The sequence below is a fragment of the Hyla sarda genome, chromosome 7 (assembly GCF_029499605.1).
Source record: "Hyla sarda isolate aHylSar1 chromosome 7, aHylSar1.hap1, whole genome shotgun sequence".
Lineage (NCBI taxonomy): Eukaryota > Metazoa > Chordata > Amphibia > Anura > Hylidae > Hyla > Hyla sarda.
Window position 1 is genome coordinate 26,310,440 of NC_079195.1, and position 17,025 is coordinate 26,327,464.

The 17,025-nt window shown below is 43.5% G+C and overlaps 1 protein-coding gene and 1 long non-coding RNA gene across 8 annotated transcripts in view; one reads left to right on the plus strand and one right to left on the minus strand.

The window, feature by feature from the left end:
• LOC130283383 (uncharacterized) overlaps positions 1-17,025 on the plus strand; it is a 121,163-nt gene that overhangs the window by 69,321 nt on the left and 34,817 nt on the right. The window lies entirely within an intron of this gene.
• LOC130283381 (alpha-2-macroglobulin-like protein 1) overlaps positions 1-17,025 on the minus strand; it is a 174,365-nt gene that overhangs the window by 27,051 nt on the left and 130,289 nt on the right. For all 6 annotated transcript variants that reach the window (XM_056532786.1, XM_056532784.1, XM_056532790.1 and 3 more), the window contains 7 exons: positions 16,538-16,654; positions 16,056-16,149; positions 10,588-10,708; positions 9,513-9,738; positions 3,848-3,974; positions 1,372-1,493; positions 1,164-1,215 (listed from right to left, as the gene is read on the minus strand). In XM_056532786.1, the coding sequence (XP_056388761.1) occupies positions 1,164-1,215; positions 1,372-1,493; positions 3,848-3,974; positions 9,513-9,738; positions 10,588-10,708; positions 16,056-16,149; positions 16,538-16,654 (859 nt within the window). The remainder of the gene's footprint in view (positions 1-1,163; positions 1,216-1,371; positions 1,494-3,847; positions 3,975-9,512; positions 9,739-10,587; positions 10,709-16,055; positions 16,150-16,537; positions 16,655-17,025) is intronic.

Here is a 17,025-nt window from a genome sequence, read left to right on the forward strand (position 1 = left end):
TATTTATTTTTAGCAGCAAACTTAGGTCTCAGATTTTTCCAGTTTGCAGTGTGTCGAGACATGACATTACCAGTCAGGTGTGCAAAGGGAGCCTGCCCTGCTCCAATGGGTGGAGCAACCGCTGGGTGGGAGAGAGATCATTTTGCAGCAGCTGCAGGCACCCTAGTTAGAGAACACTGGTCTTTTGAATGGAATGCAGCTCATTTGTGTTTCAGTGGGTGGGGTGGCTCATTTGTGGGAGGGAGGAAAGTGACCTCTCAATTTCAAACAAGGAACAATGGGATTTGTAGTTTAAAAGACCGAACTTCAACAGGAAACAGTCAGTTCACAAAAAGCTAGCCACAGTGTTATGGTAATCTCACAACAGCCATTTAGCCCCAAGACAAGCACGGATTCTTCCTAAGCATGTCCATTACTGTCTGGCAGGTACGTACTAAAATTACCTCATGGTGGATAACCCCTTTAATATTATATAGACGGCTGGGTGCATCGCTTACCTAGAGAAAAGATGGCACTTTTATAGATCAGAGGAAGAAGACAGACCTAAGGGCAGTGTGATGCTCTGTGCAATTGGAGTGATTTATTAAAATCTGTGCAAGGGAAAAGTTGACATGTTGCCCATAACAACCAATCAGATTGCTTTTTTTATTTCTAGAATATAAATGAAGCAATCTGATTGGTTGCTATGGGCAACAGGTCAACTTTTTCTCTTCCGGTTTTTGTATATCACCCTCAAATGTTCTGCTGGAAAACTTGGGTCCTGGCGTCATGTCAATATTACTGTGGCACGTATCTAGCGGGATCCCTAATAGCAGTGGCCTCTGTCAGCAAGTTAATTCCCCAACCACACACAATTGTCAAGGAATGCCGAACATGAAAAAAAAGATCAAAGTGGTGACTCGGCCTTCAGATTTCCCAGATCTCAACCCGTTTGATCATTTATGCGATGTGCTGGAGGAACAAGTCCCATCCATAAGGTCGCACCTCACACCTTACAGGACTCACAGGGTCTGCACTTTCCAAAGTCTTGTGGAGCCGAGGGGGAGCAATGCAATATGAGGCATTAGGTTGTAATGTTATGGCTAATCGGTGTTTGGTAAATTAAGGGTTAAATCTATCCAACAAACTCTCCACTAACCAACTCCAAAATAAATATGTGTTACCGTTCAGACATAGGTAGATATTTTCAGTAATTTCTTTCCTGATGCCTCCAGGCTAAATGAGATAAAAATAAAGAAAGAAAGAAAGAAACGCTAAAGGCAAATTTAGTTATGAACAAAAAATCATATAACTTATAAGTCAATCCCATTGGGACATACATTATTTTGAACATATGTTTATACAGTGTTACTATAGATTTCTGAAATTTACCTTGACAAGAAGTTGTCTTTGCAGTATGTCTATATTTCCTTTTGCGGGCACGTATGGTACCTTCCCATTGCATAATTCTTTGCTGGTCACTGCTTCTACTCTCACTGTCAGGGTCAACGATCCTAGGGAACACATAATTATATATATATAAGGACACAGCCCATTTTGGCCTTAAAGGGGTGCTCCGCTGTAAACATCATGTGAGATAAAATGTGGATACCCCCGCGATCTCCAGGCTAGCAGAGGCGGCATACGGAGCATGGAAGCTTGCAGCTTCCGTTTTCGTGATGTCACGCCACGCCCCCTCCATTCATGTCTATGGGAGGAGGCCTGATGGCAAGATCATAGCCTTCACGTCTCCTCCCATAGGCGTGAATGGAGGGGGCATGGCGGGTGGCATCACCAGTCATCGGGCACAGAGCAGAGTTCACTATGTGCACCGAATGACAGGGGTGTCGCAGCCGCTGGGGACCCCCATGATCTAACACCTTTTCCCCTATCCTTTGGATAGGGGTTAAGATGTTTAAAGTCCAGACTGATTTTCATCTTTCTTCCTCCCCTTCTAAAAATCATACCGCTTTCAATTTTGCACCTACAGACTCATATAAGGGCTTTTTTTTGTGTGTGTCACCAATTGTACTTTGTAATAACATCACTCATAACATAATCTGTGGCAAAGCAAAAAAAATAATATCTTATTTGTGAGGTGAAAGAAAAAATAAATAAATAAACACCATTTTGTAACTTTAGGGGGTTTCCATTGCTATGCAGTGCACTTTTTGGTACAACCGACACCTTTTCTTTATTCTGTAGATCCATACAGTTACAAGGATACCAATATATGTAGGTTTTAGTTTAGTTTTACTTTTAAAAAAATCCTAACTACATGCACCAAAATTGGTATGTTTAAAATTGTCATCTTCTGACCGATATAATCTTTTTATTGTTCCATATACGGAGATGTGTATGGGGACAAATTTTTTGTTCTGTGATCTGTAGTTTTTATCTGTGCCATTTTTGTTTTGATAGGACTTTTTGATCGCTTTTTTTTATTTTAGGGTATATGAAGTAACCAAAAATGCACAATGTTGGACCTTGGTATTTTTTTACGTGTATGGAATTGACCGTGCAGTTTAGCTAACCTTATATTTTAATAGTTCGGACATTTACGCACGTGGCGGTACCACATGTTTATGTTCATTTTTGATTACACTATTTTATTTTAAAAATGGGAAATGGGGGAGTGATTTAAACTTTTATAAGGAGAGGGGCTTATTCACATTTATTAACTTTTTTTTTTACACTATTTCGATTGCCTACACTGTTCAATGCTAAGCTTTGGCTAAGCATTGATCAGTGTAATCGGTGCTCTGCTGCTCCAGCCTGCCATGGCTCGGGACATCAGAGCACCAATCGGACAGCAAGGTAAGGGCTCTCCCGCCATCCACTTAGCTGATCGGGACATCGCGATTTCACTGCGACAGTCCCGATTAGCTCCGCTGAGCTGCCGGGATCGTTATTTTAATATTTAATACATCGCGATCCACTTTGCTTGCGGCATCTAGAGGGTTAATGCCGGGCATTGGCCCGAATCGGAGATGTCCAGCATTAACCCTGGGTCCTGGCTGCTGATAGTAGCCAGGACCCACTGTGTATGAAGCACACTCAGGGCATAAGTGTGCTTCAAACATCGGTAACAGGACTGGGGAGGACCCATCAATGCACTGCTTGTAGTGTTGTTCTATGGATCTCCAGGTAGGCCCCAAATGAGTTATATGGAAGTACATATTTACAGTAACACTTTTATACTCATAAATTGGGCATCAGTAAAGACTAAAAATCCCAGCAGCAAGTGATCTAATCTACAGGCAGCTTGTAACAGTCAGCCTGATCAAATGAAGGATTTTTCCTGGTGGGCCAACATATAAAATGCTCCACAGGTCACCACACACTAAATTTCCCATGTGGAAATTGACCTGCGGAGTAGATGTCAATTTATGTTGTTGATACACTGTGAATGCTAAAGGAAATCCATAGCAAAATCTGCAACAATACATTTCACTGCAAATTCATTGCAGATTTTACTTCCCCATTAATGTCAATAGGGAAAATCTACACTCAATTGACAATGCTTCCGCAATAAAACTGTAGACTAAGAAATATACACCGTAGGTCTGTTCCCACAGTGGGATTTGTTCCAATCTCATCTGTTTTGATTCCTCTGTATTGCAGATTTTGTGTCAGAAAATCCAAAGAGAGAAAATCTGCCATGAAGTGCCTATGAACTTACCCTTAGGCATGTCTTACATAATCATATCGGTATATGTCTGTCCTATGAATCTGTATTTTTATCACTGTCCATAAATAAGCATTTTTCATCCTCAAAATGAATGAAAGCGTGCTGGGCTTTTAAAATATAATTAAAGTAAATAGTTTCATATTATTGTACCCGATTCTGAAGCCTTGTGGAAATTACCTATGATGTTGGGAGTGATACTCCAGCTAATGGCAGCTGTTTGACCGGCGCAGACACAAATAGACCTCAGGCAGCCCTGGCAATTCTTCACTGAGAAATCTGTAGAGCTGAGCAGGGTTACCTGGACCTAAGCAACAAAGCACATGAGCTGCTGAGAACACAGGATCTCACTTTAATTTGAAGAAAATCTAATGTTTAAATGGATAAACCAACTTTAAAGTGTACTTGTCAGATCCCACAAAAACTGTACCTAATCCTGACCATGTACATCAAATTTTCATACCTCTTTTTATTAGCTCAGAGTGTTATAAATCCTCTCAGGGGAAGGGGCGTGTCCCTCCTTGTGGTGGTGGGAGGTAATTGGTGTGTAGTGGGAGGGGATGTGTCCATCCTTGTGGTGGTGGGAGGTGATTTGTGTGTCTGCTCATGCAGTCTTGTCTATGAGTCATCTCTTGTCCATGACTCATGGACAAGAGATTACTCATAGACAAGACTGCATGAGCAGACACACAAATCACCTCCCACCTCCACAAGGATGGACACATCCCCTCCCACCATACACCATCTATTTGTTATTTCTTAAATAAAATTGCCATGGTTCAAAGCACATTTGGCACTGAAATTTAAAGGGGTACTCTGGTGGAGCACAATTTTTTTTTCACATCAACTAGCTCTATAAAGTTAAACAGATTTGTAAATTAAATATATGTAAATATTTGTAAATTACTTCTATTAAAAAAATCTTAATCCTTCCAGGAATGATCAGCTGTTCTATACTACAGAGGAAGTTTAGTTATTATTTTCTGCCTGACCACAGTGCTCTCTGCTGATACCTCTGTCTGGTTGTTGTGGTGTGGTGTTTTCTCTTTCCTCAGTTGCTCACTGACCGGAAGAGCCACTGTTTATTCACTTTTTTTGTCTCTTCCTTTGTGGAAAAAAATTAAACCATCGTGAGCAAAAAATAAAAAATAAAAAAGAGGGAGACAAAATAGTCAATAACTAATGGAAAACAGAAGAGGACAAGAAAAAAAAAAGGCGACAAACAAAAAATCTTCACTACTGCGGCAATATGTTGTATGGCAACATCCGATGATGTATGGCAACACACAACTTGCCTTCTATCAGGACATTGCACCGTCTATTCTTGCAAAGAGAAGAATCATGAAACCTTTGGTAGACCTGCCACAACTCATAATGTTCAATACGCCTGGCTGTACCCTTTGGTCTAGCCGTCCTCACTACCCATGGCCACCTCAGAAGATCTTCTGCACTACTGTTTTTCGAACCCTGGAAAGTTTATACTCGCCGGGAAAATGGAAAACCGAAGATGACCTTCCACTTCTTCCTCCTCCCGGTCCTCCCTACTGTGAGGTTGCACTGCTTTGTATCAGGCTGTTTTCTTTCAGTTATTCACATTGCTGTGTTGCAGTTATGCCATGTTATCACTGGATTGTATATTATTGCCTCCACTCCTCAGCAGCTCCTTAGTGACTCTTTGCCCTCTCATTGTCTCACCTCGCTCTCACCCACGCTCTGACTCGGCTACTGTGACAGATGACTGCGGCGACTGTGACAGATGACTGTGACCTCTACTTACATAGTTACATAGTTAAGACATCCGTCCATCAAGTTCAACCAAGGAATTACTTATAATGTTAAAGGGCTGAATAGTCCTAACAAGAGACATCATGTCATTGCTGTTCTGCGCAAACTCAAAACCTCCATAGCATTTCTTCAGGAAACCCATTTCGGTCCGCTAAATACTGCTGTTCCTAAAGAGATACTTATCACACTGGTAATACTCCACCAATCCCACCTCCAAAGGGGTCTCGATAGCAATCCACAAAGGTTTCCGCTTTCAACTCCTCAGTAAATACTTCGACTTGGATGAGTGAGCCTCTATTGCCTCTAGTGCATACATTTTGGCTTACATATATGCCCTGAACTAGGGCCAGGTTCACTGGCTGCTAAAAACACTGGAGGAGCTTAAGCTCTTTGCGAGGGCCCAATAGTCCTAGGCAGCGACTTTAACCTGGTTGATTCCACGACAAAGCGCTCTTTAATTTCATAATGAGCCCTACGCAGGTTACACACATCCCTACATGAGGCATGTCTACTTGACTCGTGAAGGACACTGCACCCCTCCATGCTAGACTAAACATTTTTCTCAACAGTAAACAACTTATACCGAAGGCTTGATTATGTCCTACTTCGCTCCAGTGTTCTACCTACCCTAACTTAGGCATACATTGACAATATGTTTATCAAATCATGCTTCTGTGGTTATTACTCTCCATATGGCTCATCTCCCGGGCAGGAAGTGAAGGTGGCGACTTAATAAGACGCTTCTTGACAGAGACTCAGTGTATGAGGATATCTTGCGCATATGTTTGCGCATATCTCTACGTTCTTCTCCGACAATGTTTGGTCTACACATTCATACCCTCTGGTCTGGGAGACACATAAGGCCTACATTAGGGGAATCTTTATCCCTTAGGGGTCTAGGGTAAAACGCATGGCACAGAAAGCGATTGATTCTATCCTTGCCCAAATAGCTGCTTTGGAATACATGCATAAAATCCTATTTATTACAGTGATGTTTTGCAGTATACTAAGAGGTGCCTTGGTGCACTTCCCTTGAATCTTGTACACAAAATGCATTTATTAATATTTTTTGTAAAAACTTGAAAATGTTCAATAAAATGTAAGTTTAAAAAAATCTCTAGAATGATGTACACTCATGCTGACCTTCTATTGCTGAGGGAGAAATTGTGAAATATTTAATACACACGATCAGCTAAGGCACTTTTATACTCCTGACAATGTAACTTTGCCCATGGCAACAAGGCAGGGTCATGCCCTCTCTAATCAAGGAGACAAGGGATAGGGCACATATCCATGCCATCCAAGACCACATGCGTGACACAAACCATATTACCGATTCTATCACTGCAGCCTTTCAGCATTTCTATTCTGAGCTGTATAACCTCAAACATTCTGAGCATCTCCTTCCACCCTTTGCCAGAGAAGCCCTTATTCATAGTTTCCTCTCCTCACTTACTCTACCCACCCTGGACCTCTCTGCTGAGAACCTTCACATACTAATCACTGAATCTGAACTGACCAAGGTCGTCTACAGTTTCCCGCCAGGTAAAAGCCCCAGCCCATACGGACACCCCTATTATAATATAAGAAATTCTTAACTGTCCTAATCCCTCATTTACTCTGTACATGCAACTCCCTGTACATGCAACTCCCTCTACCCAAACAAACCCAAGAAGCACACAACGCTTATCCACAAAAAAGGAAAGGATCCACAAAGGCCTATCTCCCTCCTAAATCTAGATTTCAAAATATGGGCAAAAATTATTTTCCTTCTTATACATGGTATCATCCCCTCACTGCTCTGAACTAAACAAGCTTGTTTTGTTCTTGGGCGGGAAGGGTGGGACAACACGGCCAAACTTTTCCATACAATTTATCATGCAAAGACCCCTGGGATACCTATGGCAGTTCTAGGAATTGATGCCGAAAAGGCATTTGATGGGGTGGGATGGAATTTCATGAAAGTTAATCTAGAAGCCTTTGACCTTCCAGGCAGGTCACTCAGAGTATACTTTCATTATATGGTCAACCTCATGTCAAATTGAAAGTAAATGACTACCTCTCCCCTAGCTTAAGCATCTTTAACGGTACAAGGCAGGGTCCCCCTGCTTCTTTATTTTAGTCTTGGAGACTCTCCTACAGAAAAGTAGGGAATCCCCAAGATGTCCATGGCGTCTGGATAGGCCAGTCCAACTTTAAAGTTATAGCAATCGCATGATTTGCTTTTCCTTGTTACCCAACCTGTAACTACCCTCCCACAAATTGAAGAAATTCTAACTTACTTTGGTGCCATTTCCAATTTTTAGCATGTCCATCTACCGCCTGCTTTGGCAGACGAATTTTGTCCCACTATTATCCTTGCTGGCTAGGCAGAAAATATCTTGTGCAAAAATATAGTCCCAAAGATATTGTATACCATAACAACGGCTCCGAAATCCTACCTTTCATTCCCTCCGATCTTAAATCCCAGAATTTGTTTGGAAACAGAAGGGCCCATGTCTTGCCCACACCCTCCTGGCCAGGAGTAGGGACAGGCCACCCAGATACTGTAAAGCGATCCAGTTAAACCGCTGGCTTGACATGGTGGCCCCAATTGCACCTTCAGAAGTGCATGCCCTCCTAAATGACACCCATAAGGCCCTGTGGCTCCCTCCTGTCTGCCCACACTTTGGAAATTCTACTCCTGCTATGTTTTCTGGTCTAATGTCCACCTGGAAAGTCATGGCACCTACTCTGGCCCCTTCCCCTCCTCTTATATCCCTTTTTCTTTCCTTCCCTAGCTGACTCGGGCCCCCTCCATGACTTTCTTGCCCATGTGGTCTTTGTTGGGTTCAGTACCTCTGAGCGTCCTGCAGTAATGGGATGACGCCAGACACACAAACAATACAAACCATTCTAACACCATTCTCCGACCTCTTTACACATCTCCACCTTCCAACAATGGTGCAAGTTAGTGTTTTTGAGGGTCTTATCTCTACCTCATCCACTTCAAAGTGTAAAATCTTGTCTCTTTACCAAATGATCACTAATCCATGATCAGCGAATGAGTCTCCATACATTCCCTAATGGGAGCAGAAACTAGGCATTACCCTCTCCAAGTCAAAGATTACTCAAATCCTTACTCATATGCATGGCTACTCTAGGTGTGTTTGACTCCAGGAGAACCATTATAAACTGCTGTCATGATGGTAGAGGACCCATGAGTGTTATTTTTAACCTATAAATTGTCAAAAACTAATCTGTGCTGGGGGTATGAGAATAACTGGGGTTCTCCTACATCTGGTAGGACTGCCCTACCGTTGCCCCCCTATTGGAGGTGGATCGAGCAGGCAATGAGAGAAATTACTTCCACTCAGATTGTCCTGTCCATGGCCGTTATTGCCCTCAGTGTGCCCTCCCCATCTTTTTATCCCTCTAAATACAACCTAGCACTCCATCTCTCTAAAATGAAGACAAACTCCCCTCCAACCATATCTGAGTGGAAGAGTAAAGTCAATGACATCTGAAGGCTCAAGGAATGAATTAGCTGGTCCAACAGGATATATGAAACATTTCTGACTCTTTAGTCACCATGGCGGACCTTCCCTTACTTCACTCCACCTTGCCCTCACTGCCTACGTCCCCTACCTTCCTAACTGAAGACGCAAGTTGAGCTACTCTTGCTCGTGCCTCCCATATGGCAGCTGTGACTCCTTAACCCCCCCCCCCTTACAGACTTCTTCCCCCCCTTCCTGTTCATACTCACCTCCTCTGTTTTGTAGTTACTCTTCTATCGGATCTTGGAACACCCTGACCTAAGGCAAGACCGGTCCTTACTACATATGGCTGAAACTTGCTCATATATATTGGTGATAGTCTCCCACCTTTGCCATTACTAATTGTCAATCTCTGAGATTCCTTCTTCAACTGTTAACATTATTAGGGTCGATGGGACTCCTGTTGTCGTGCTTATGTACTGTTTATAATATGAAACTTTCAAATGAAAAAAAAAAAACAGAATGAAATATAATACTCACAAAGCTTCCTAAAACATTTTTGCAGGCATCTTTTCATAACTCACCATTAAACACTGGTTGAGATAATTGAAGACATTCGCTTTGATAGAGAGCGTCTCTCCTTGGATGATGGAATAAGGCAAAGCAAGATCTACAAAGAACGGTTTAAAGACAGTCAAAGAAGCTTGTGGGGAAAGGCCAAAACCATCGTTACCCATACAGAAGGCTCCAGCATTAAATTGTGTGATGGTGTCTGGGACCGTGACTTGGATGCTTGTTAGGCTAAGTTTACTATATAAAAAAAAAAAGAAATAAAGATAAACAATCATGAAATAAGATACTTTTTAGTATTAAAAACTAGAAATTACACATAACCAAAATAAACTTGCTATTCGAGACACATCCACTAGCTAAAGCAAAACGGTAATCTATATAAAATGAGTTTATTCATAGGTTATTATGTCACTTGAATAGACATGAATGGAGGGGCCATGGTGGGATGTCACAAGGGAGCTTGGCGTGACGTCACGTCTCCGGCCGCAGAAACCCAGTACTCTAAACTTACTGTTTAGAGCTCGGGTGCTGCATGGACATCGCAGGGGCTCCAGCAGCGGGACCCCCGTGATCAGACATCTTATCCCCTATCCTTTCTTTGGCGTTTATCCCTCATGCAATTTGCACAGGCCTATCCCCAAACGTTGCTATTTGCTATACAGTACAAATTCATTACAAAACCGACTGGATTTTCTGAGCACGGACGATTGTGACATTTGGATTTCACTGAGCATTTACTTTGCCTGGAGTGCTATTTATTGTTCTATGTTCAATACGTTGATAGAAGGAATAGCCTAATAATATGCTCAGGTAGTGCTGAAACATCATATTAAAATGCAATAAGTAAGTAGATCATATCATTCCGAATGATCCCCCCCAAAAAATTGCATCAATTTTCTTCATGTCATCCAGAAAAGCTCAAAAGAAGATGCAGTGCTATATCAGAATTACATCCCCTGCACTTTTCCAGTCAGTGGGTGCTCCAGTGCCCAACAACATAAAGTGATGGGATAAACTCGCAATATGTGATGGGATAAACTCACAATTTCTATTATGTAAAACAGGTTTTTACAAAGAAAACATTACCTATCCACAGGATTCCCAATAAGGACAAGGTTCCAGAGCCAGGTGTCAGGGAAAAATTTTCTAATTTTGAGTTCAAATTCTTGAGTCCGCTTTTCAAATTCTTCAGTCCGCTTTTCAAATACTGAGTAAAAAGATTTGATGGTAAACTTCAGTTCCAGTTCAAGCATTAAATGAATACAAAACAATTCTAATTAATAAGTATCTTACTTTGAAAATTACTAATTATCTAGAATTTTTCCTAAATTTTATGAATTAAAGCTGCATAAAGTTGAATAATTCAGAAAGTATCATGGGACCGATGGGTTAATGTTTTTCATTGAAGAAGCACTTCTTTCAGAGGGTGAATCAGCTCCTATCTGGTTTTGTCTGGGCTAGCAAACACCCACGTATTGCCCGATCAATATTGATACGCAGGAAGACAGATGGCGGTCTGGAGCTCCCAGACTGTCAGTGCTATTACCTTTCTGCGATCTTGCAAGAGTTCTTGACAGCTTTCATAACAGAGACCGGAATCTGTGTGTGGTGTCCCGGTACCACATCCTATCCGGAACGTGCGTGTGTGGGTCCCCTTAGCCAGAGTCCCTAGGACGTTGGGGTTCCCATTGTCTAGTTCACCCCTGGTTACCTCTCATCCAGATAGTTATTGCACTAATAGCTTACTTAGGAAGCATGTAAATATTATATCAATGCCTATAAATAGTTAATTACTTGTCTATAGCATAGCAGGACCTGTGGGTCACGTGGTTACGTGACCTCTATGGTATTTCTGCTTAAGGACCTTTGGAGGTCCTTGTGACGCAGTCAATCCCTTCACACTGTGTAACAGTGAATGGCAGATGTTCAGACCAATCAGATTCGCCCTGCCCCGCCCCTGCCCATATAAGGGAGCGGCGGCCATTGTTCTCTCTCTTGTTCCTGTGCAGCCAAGCAGTAAGCATTGCTCTTGTTCCCGAGCTGTCAAACGAGCAGGATCTGCGCAGCTGTCTATCGCAGTGAGTTAGGCCTGAGCCTTGCGGCAACAGCTGATATATCTAGGATTGCGAGTGCATCAATCCCTAAGCACTCTGCAGGATCACCGGACCTTATCTATCCCCTAAATCTGGACGGATCTGCAACAATTACCCTAAATTCAGAGACTTAAATTTTACTCAAGGTCTGCAACAATTGTCAGTCATTGAGATATATAGAGACTGTTTGCCTGAGACTGTATTTGTTCATTGGATGTACCGCAATCATCTAAGTAAAGTTCTCAAAGTTAAAGTTCAACTACTTTGTGGATCTTCAGTCATTCTATTACATGCACCTATCATTACTGGGAAGGGCGGCGATAGGCCGGAGAATTACCTCAGCATACTAGCCCTCAGCCTGGCGTCACAAACTATAGGGTTAACATTAACCCTTCATTTACTGAAACAATATCCCCACTACCAACACCCCCCAAGGGCTACCACATATGGATTGCCCTAGAATCATCCGAGACCCAGATAGACCCCGGAGCCCTTCTTTGGCTTCCTGATAATGCTATTCCTAGGGCAACCCTGAACTCCATACCCCCGGTAATGGCCTCAATTGCTCTGTTGAGGCGATCGTACCTCCGACGGTCCCCCATAGTGTCACCAAATGGCCCCCTATCTCCTGTATTTGGTAATGTGGCCTTCTCCCCAGCCATCTCAGCTACGTCATTCCTAGGCAGGAAGAGAAACCCGGGTGTGTTGCTCAGAGACTTCTTGGACGCCTCTGACTTAAAACCGCTTTCCGCGATCCTGGAAGGTGTCGATCCTTCCCCTGCGGACAGTTTCCAGTATGCAAAATTGCTCCATTTTTACAGGGCTTCCAAGGTGTCTCTGCAGCTGCATCGCCCGCTGACTCCTTTCAAGCGGCTCTGTGTCTCCACATCCTCCATATGCCATAAGATCAGAGTGTTATATAGCCTTCATCTAGACTCACTCAGGAGATGCGCTCCCTTTTAGACGCACTTGGGAGATGGTCATAGGATGCTCGCTAACGAACGAGGAGTGGGCGACTGCAGTGAAGTGGTGCCACGCAACCTCTACATCCTGCAAGGCGCAAGAAACGAATTATAAGCTCCTTACGAGGTGGTATAGCGTGCCGGATCTCCTCTCCTGCTTCTACCCCTTGGTGCCCAATGTGTGCTGGAGATGTGGGGCCCCGGGAGGGACTATCACACACATTTGGATCAACTTCCCTTCCCTTTCCTCTTACTGGTCCCAGGTGCTAGACACTATTCACAGTATGACTGCGGTCCATTTCACCCTTGACCCGACCACCCTCCTCCTCTAGATATTACCGAGTTCAGTAGCGAGAGGCATTATGCCCCTTCTATGTTTCCTGCTTTTAGAGGCCCGAACGGTAATCCCCCATCTTTGGAGTTCCTCTGTCCCACCGACCCTTTTGTTTTGGCTTCAGGAAGTATCTTACTTGCATAGGATGGAGGAGCTTCTTGCAGACTCCCATTGCTCTCTCCGCAAATATACTGCAGTCTGGTCCCCATAGTTAGCATTGCTCACCTCACCGAAATTCACAACCATGCACATGCAATCTCCTGTTGTTGCACCCTAAAATCACCCTTCATGCCCTTTCTCCTTGCTGTCTCATGTGGACGACTTGCCTGGGTACAGCGCTGGGTGAGCTCTGGGCCGGGACCGCCTAGGGATGGTAAGTTGTTCTTTGGACTTTATTTGTGCCTATGATGTGGATACTTCTCTTTTTTTCTTCCTGTATTTCTATCTCCATTACTTCTCTCCCTCCCTTTCTTCTATTCTTTTCTTCCTCACTTCCTCCCTTTCCCTGCTTCGATTCTTTTCTTTTCTTTCCTTTCTCTTTTCCTTCTCCCCTCTCCTACCCACTTTCCCTCCCCCCCCCCCCCCAGCTTTCCTTCTCAATTGCCTCCCCCCCATTTTTTCCCCCACGCGAGTGGATACTCGGTAGCTCGGATTATTTACACCAATAGTAATATGTCTGTTGATCTTACACTTGTTACTTCTGTCATTGGATTACCACTCTGGAGTAATACTGCATTTTCATTGCTATGTTTTGTTTTATGCTTGTCTGAGTGAAAATACAATAAACATTTATTTGAGGGAAAAAAGGCGCAAATAAGCCCTGCTTGCGGCTTTTTTGTGCCTTTTGTAGACACAAAAAACTGTCTAAAGACAGTGATAAATGTCAGCCATAGGCTATACAATGCTCCCTGTCAAAAAATGGGTAAAGAACCTTTCCTCCAGGTGGCTCTCTGGCATCACCTTTTGGAGGTAGAGTCACAGCAAGTCAATTCTCGACCACTTTAAGAGTCTTCAAACATGGAATTTAAGAGTTTAGAAACTGTACTGGGGTTGGGGCAGATGGGTAAGGCTTTGTTCAGACCTCAGAATGTCCGCACGGAAATACTTGATCAATGTCCTGTGTACACAGTTAAAAGGCCGATGCTTCTAGGCGCTCTCTCAAAGCAGGCTTAGAATAATTAACAAAACCAGACAAGAAAATAATACATGAGTTCATGAAGAGGGGGTCCCACCCCTTGAAATGCGTTGTCCGTACATTGGTGAATAAACTCAATATGTATTTAATATTTTTTTCTCCGGTTCGGTTAATTATTCTAACCCTGCATTGAGAGACCGCTTGGAAGCATAGGCCTTTTAACTGTGTACACAGGACCTCGATCAAGTATCTTTCAGGCCGTTTATAGGGATTCCAAGGATGGGAACGATGCTGGCTGCGCTCTAATGATCTAACTACAGAAGTTGGTTACAGGCTTTTGTTGGTGTTGATGTACAACACATAAAAGTGAGCGCATCTTTGTTATTACCAGAGCATTATCTCGATTAAGGAGTAATGGCACATAATTGCGCATGTGTTTCTGTTTCTTTTTGTATATATACTGAATCTCTTTCTTTTGAGAATGATTCTACCTTGGCCCACAATTCCCAGTCATATTCCAAAACTCCTGAAGGTTATGAGCATTGTCTTGAGGGATGTTTCCTCCAATAGTAGAAGAGCTGCTTTGCATATTTGAAGTTATCATTTTGATTTGCTTATTTAAGATTCTAGCTACTTTTTACAACAGACTATAGTTTAGCTACATCCAATGTACGGCTTCCTAGTTTTACTAAATGGTGAAGAAATCAAAAAAATTGTTTGCCTTTAATTAAGAACTTCCTTTCTAATTGTTCAAAAACATTCTTGTGATCAGGGCCGCCGTCAGGGGGGTTCATCCCATACACCTATATGGGGCCCAGAGCTTTAGGGGGCCCAGACGTCCCTGGACCTTTTTTTTTTTTTTTTTTTAAATTGGCCTGTCAGTGAGTGACTGCGACTGTAACTCACTGACCGCTGGGTGCCCCCAGGACTATGACCGGGCCTCATAGTCGGGGGGGGGCCCGCACATTTCTATTAAATTACCTTTTTGTAGGGCGCGGGCCCCTTAAGAAACATAGCAGGGCCGGACAGGTCAGGGGCTGATGGGAGAAGAGACGTCACATGCTCCACGCAGGCAAGCATGTCTACTCCAATCACCTGACCTGTCCCTGCCTACGTCCCGACGCGATCACCAGCATCCTCCTCGTGCAGTGACAGGACTAGGAGCAGCAACCTCACACCGTTGCATCGATCCCCAGCAAGGGAAGTAAACTGGTGCGGGGGGCACAGGGGGCCCAGGGGCAGGGGTGGGGGGGGGTATTTTTGGGCGCATATGGTGGTTAGGGGACTACAATGATGAAGAGAGGTGTGTGTGTGTGTGGGGGGGGGTGTTATGGGGGTGATAAAAGGTGCAGGGGAGAGGTGTTATTCGGGTCATAAGAGGTGCAAGGGTGATAAGAGGTGGGATGGGCCTGTTATGGGGGGTCATGAGAGGTGTAGGGGTGTTATGGGGGTGATAAGAGGTGCAGGGGTGTTATGGGGGTGATAAGAGGTGCAGGGGGGTGTTATGGGGGTGATAAGAGGTGCAGGGGTGTTATGGGGGTCATGAAAGATGCAGGGGTGTTATGGGGGTCATAAGAGGTGCAGTTCCCTGGCAGTTTGCTGGAAGCTAACGTCTGTACCCCGCAGAGTATATCTCTATGGGGTACATGAAGGAGTGTGTCGGCCAGCGCTCCGTGCGGGGTACGGCATGCCCCCCTTCCAGCCGTGCAGTAGATAGCGGGGGGCCCAATGCTCGGACCCCCCGCTATCTATAACTTATGCCCTATCCTTGGATAGGGGATAAGTTATTTTTTTACCAGACAACTCCTTTAATAGCACAGTGTTATTCAACACCGCACTCTGCTCTAATCTAATTAGAAATATATAATTAGAAAATAAAATAAAAAATTGGGGGCAGGCCACGGGCGGGCCCAGGCATTGAGCTGTGTGAGGGACCCCGAAATTTCTGATGGCAGCCCTGCTTGTGATTAAAATGCAAATGGTTCTATGGAAGCGCATAATAGCAAAGAGGTCAGAGTACAGTTTCTTACAGGGAATTTCCAACACGTCTAGAGGCAGTACGCATCTCTGTTTTTCCACTGGCTGCAGTATGCGAGTGTTTGTCAGTATCTTCATACCAATTTCCTGTTATAGGTGATACAAAAAAATGGAGAGGAACAAAGGAAGAATTATTTAAAAGTCTATTTAATGTGCACCTGTTAGATGAAGTAGAAAGCATGCAATCTGTTTTGCTTTTTCAACTAGGGAGAAATTCATTGTTATATAGTCAAGGACAGGGGTCTGACGTGATTCGCGGCCACTGCCCTCCGGACCCAGCATTCTGAACATAATGTTCAGAACGCTGTGTGACTGAAGGGAGATCGTGGGGGTCCCAGCAGCCATACCCCCACGATCGACATCTTATCAAGGGGCGGAGTACCCCTTTACGATGGTAGATCAGTGCAAGTGTCAGAAGAGAAGACCGAAAACAAAATGGAAGGAGCAGAAAGGGTAGACAGTATTCAGGACATACTTTAAATAAAGCGAGCACATCAATAAACTGGTTCGGCTTCCTGCAACGAAAGGGCGATTCTTCATTCACATTATCCGGATATCCTCCTCTTACTGAATATTTAAACAAATTAAAAACCTGAAAGGACGGAAAAACAATGTTTATCTTTTAGGATTATCAATGAAGATTCCAGGAAAGCAGGCAAAGATGGCCCCAATTACATCTCCCATACATCTTGTCCCTTGGCTTTACTAGGTTGCAATTTAACCAATTCACGATACAGTGGCATACTTGCAGAGGGCCCATTGAGTAACATAGTGAACATAATCTATGAGCGACTACATTTAGTCCATATTATGATCGTTTATTCTTTAGTGTGAGACAAAAGTGCAGTGTACTGTGACAATTCTCCCTAATTATATAGTATATGTTTTTCTAGTGTTGAGCAAATTTTTTTTATAGTTTGACTTGTTTGTTTTGCCGTATTGATTCAGTTCAACATAAACCAG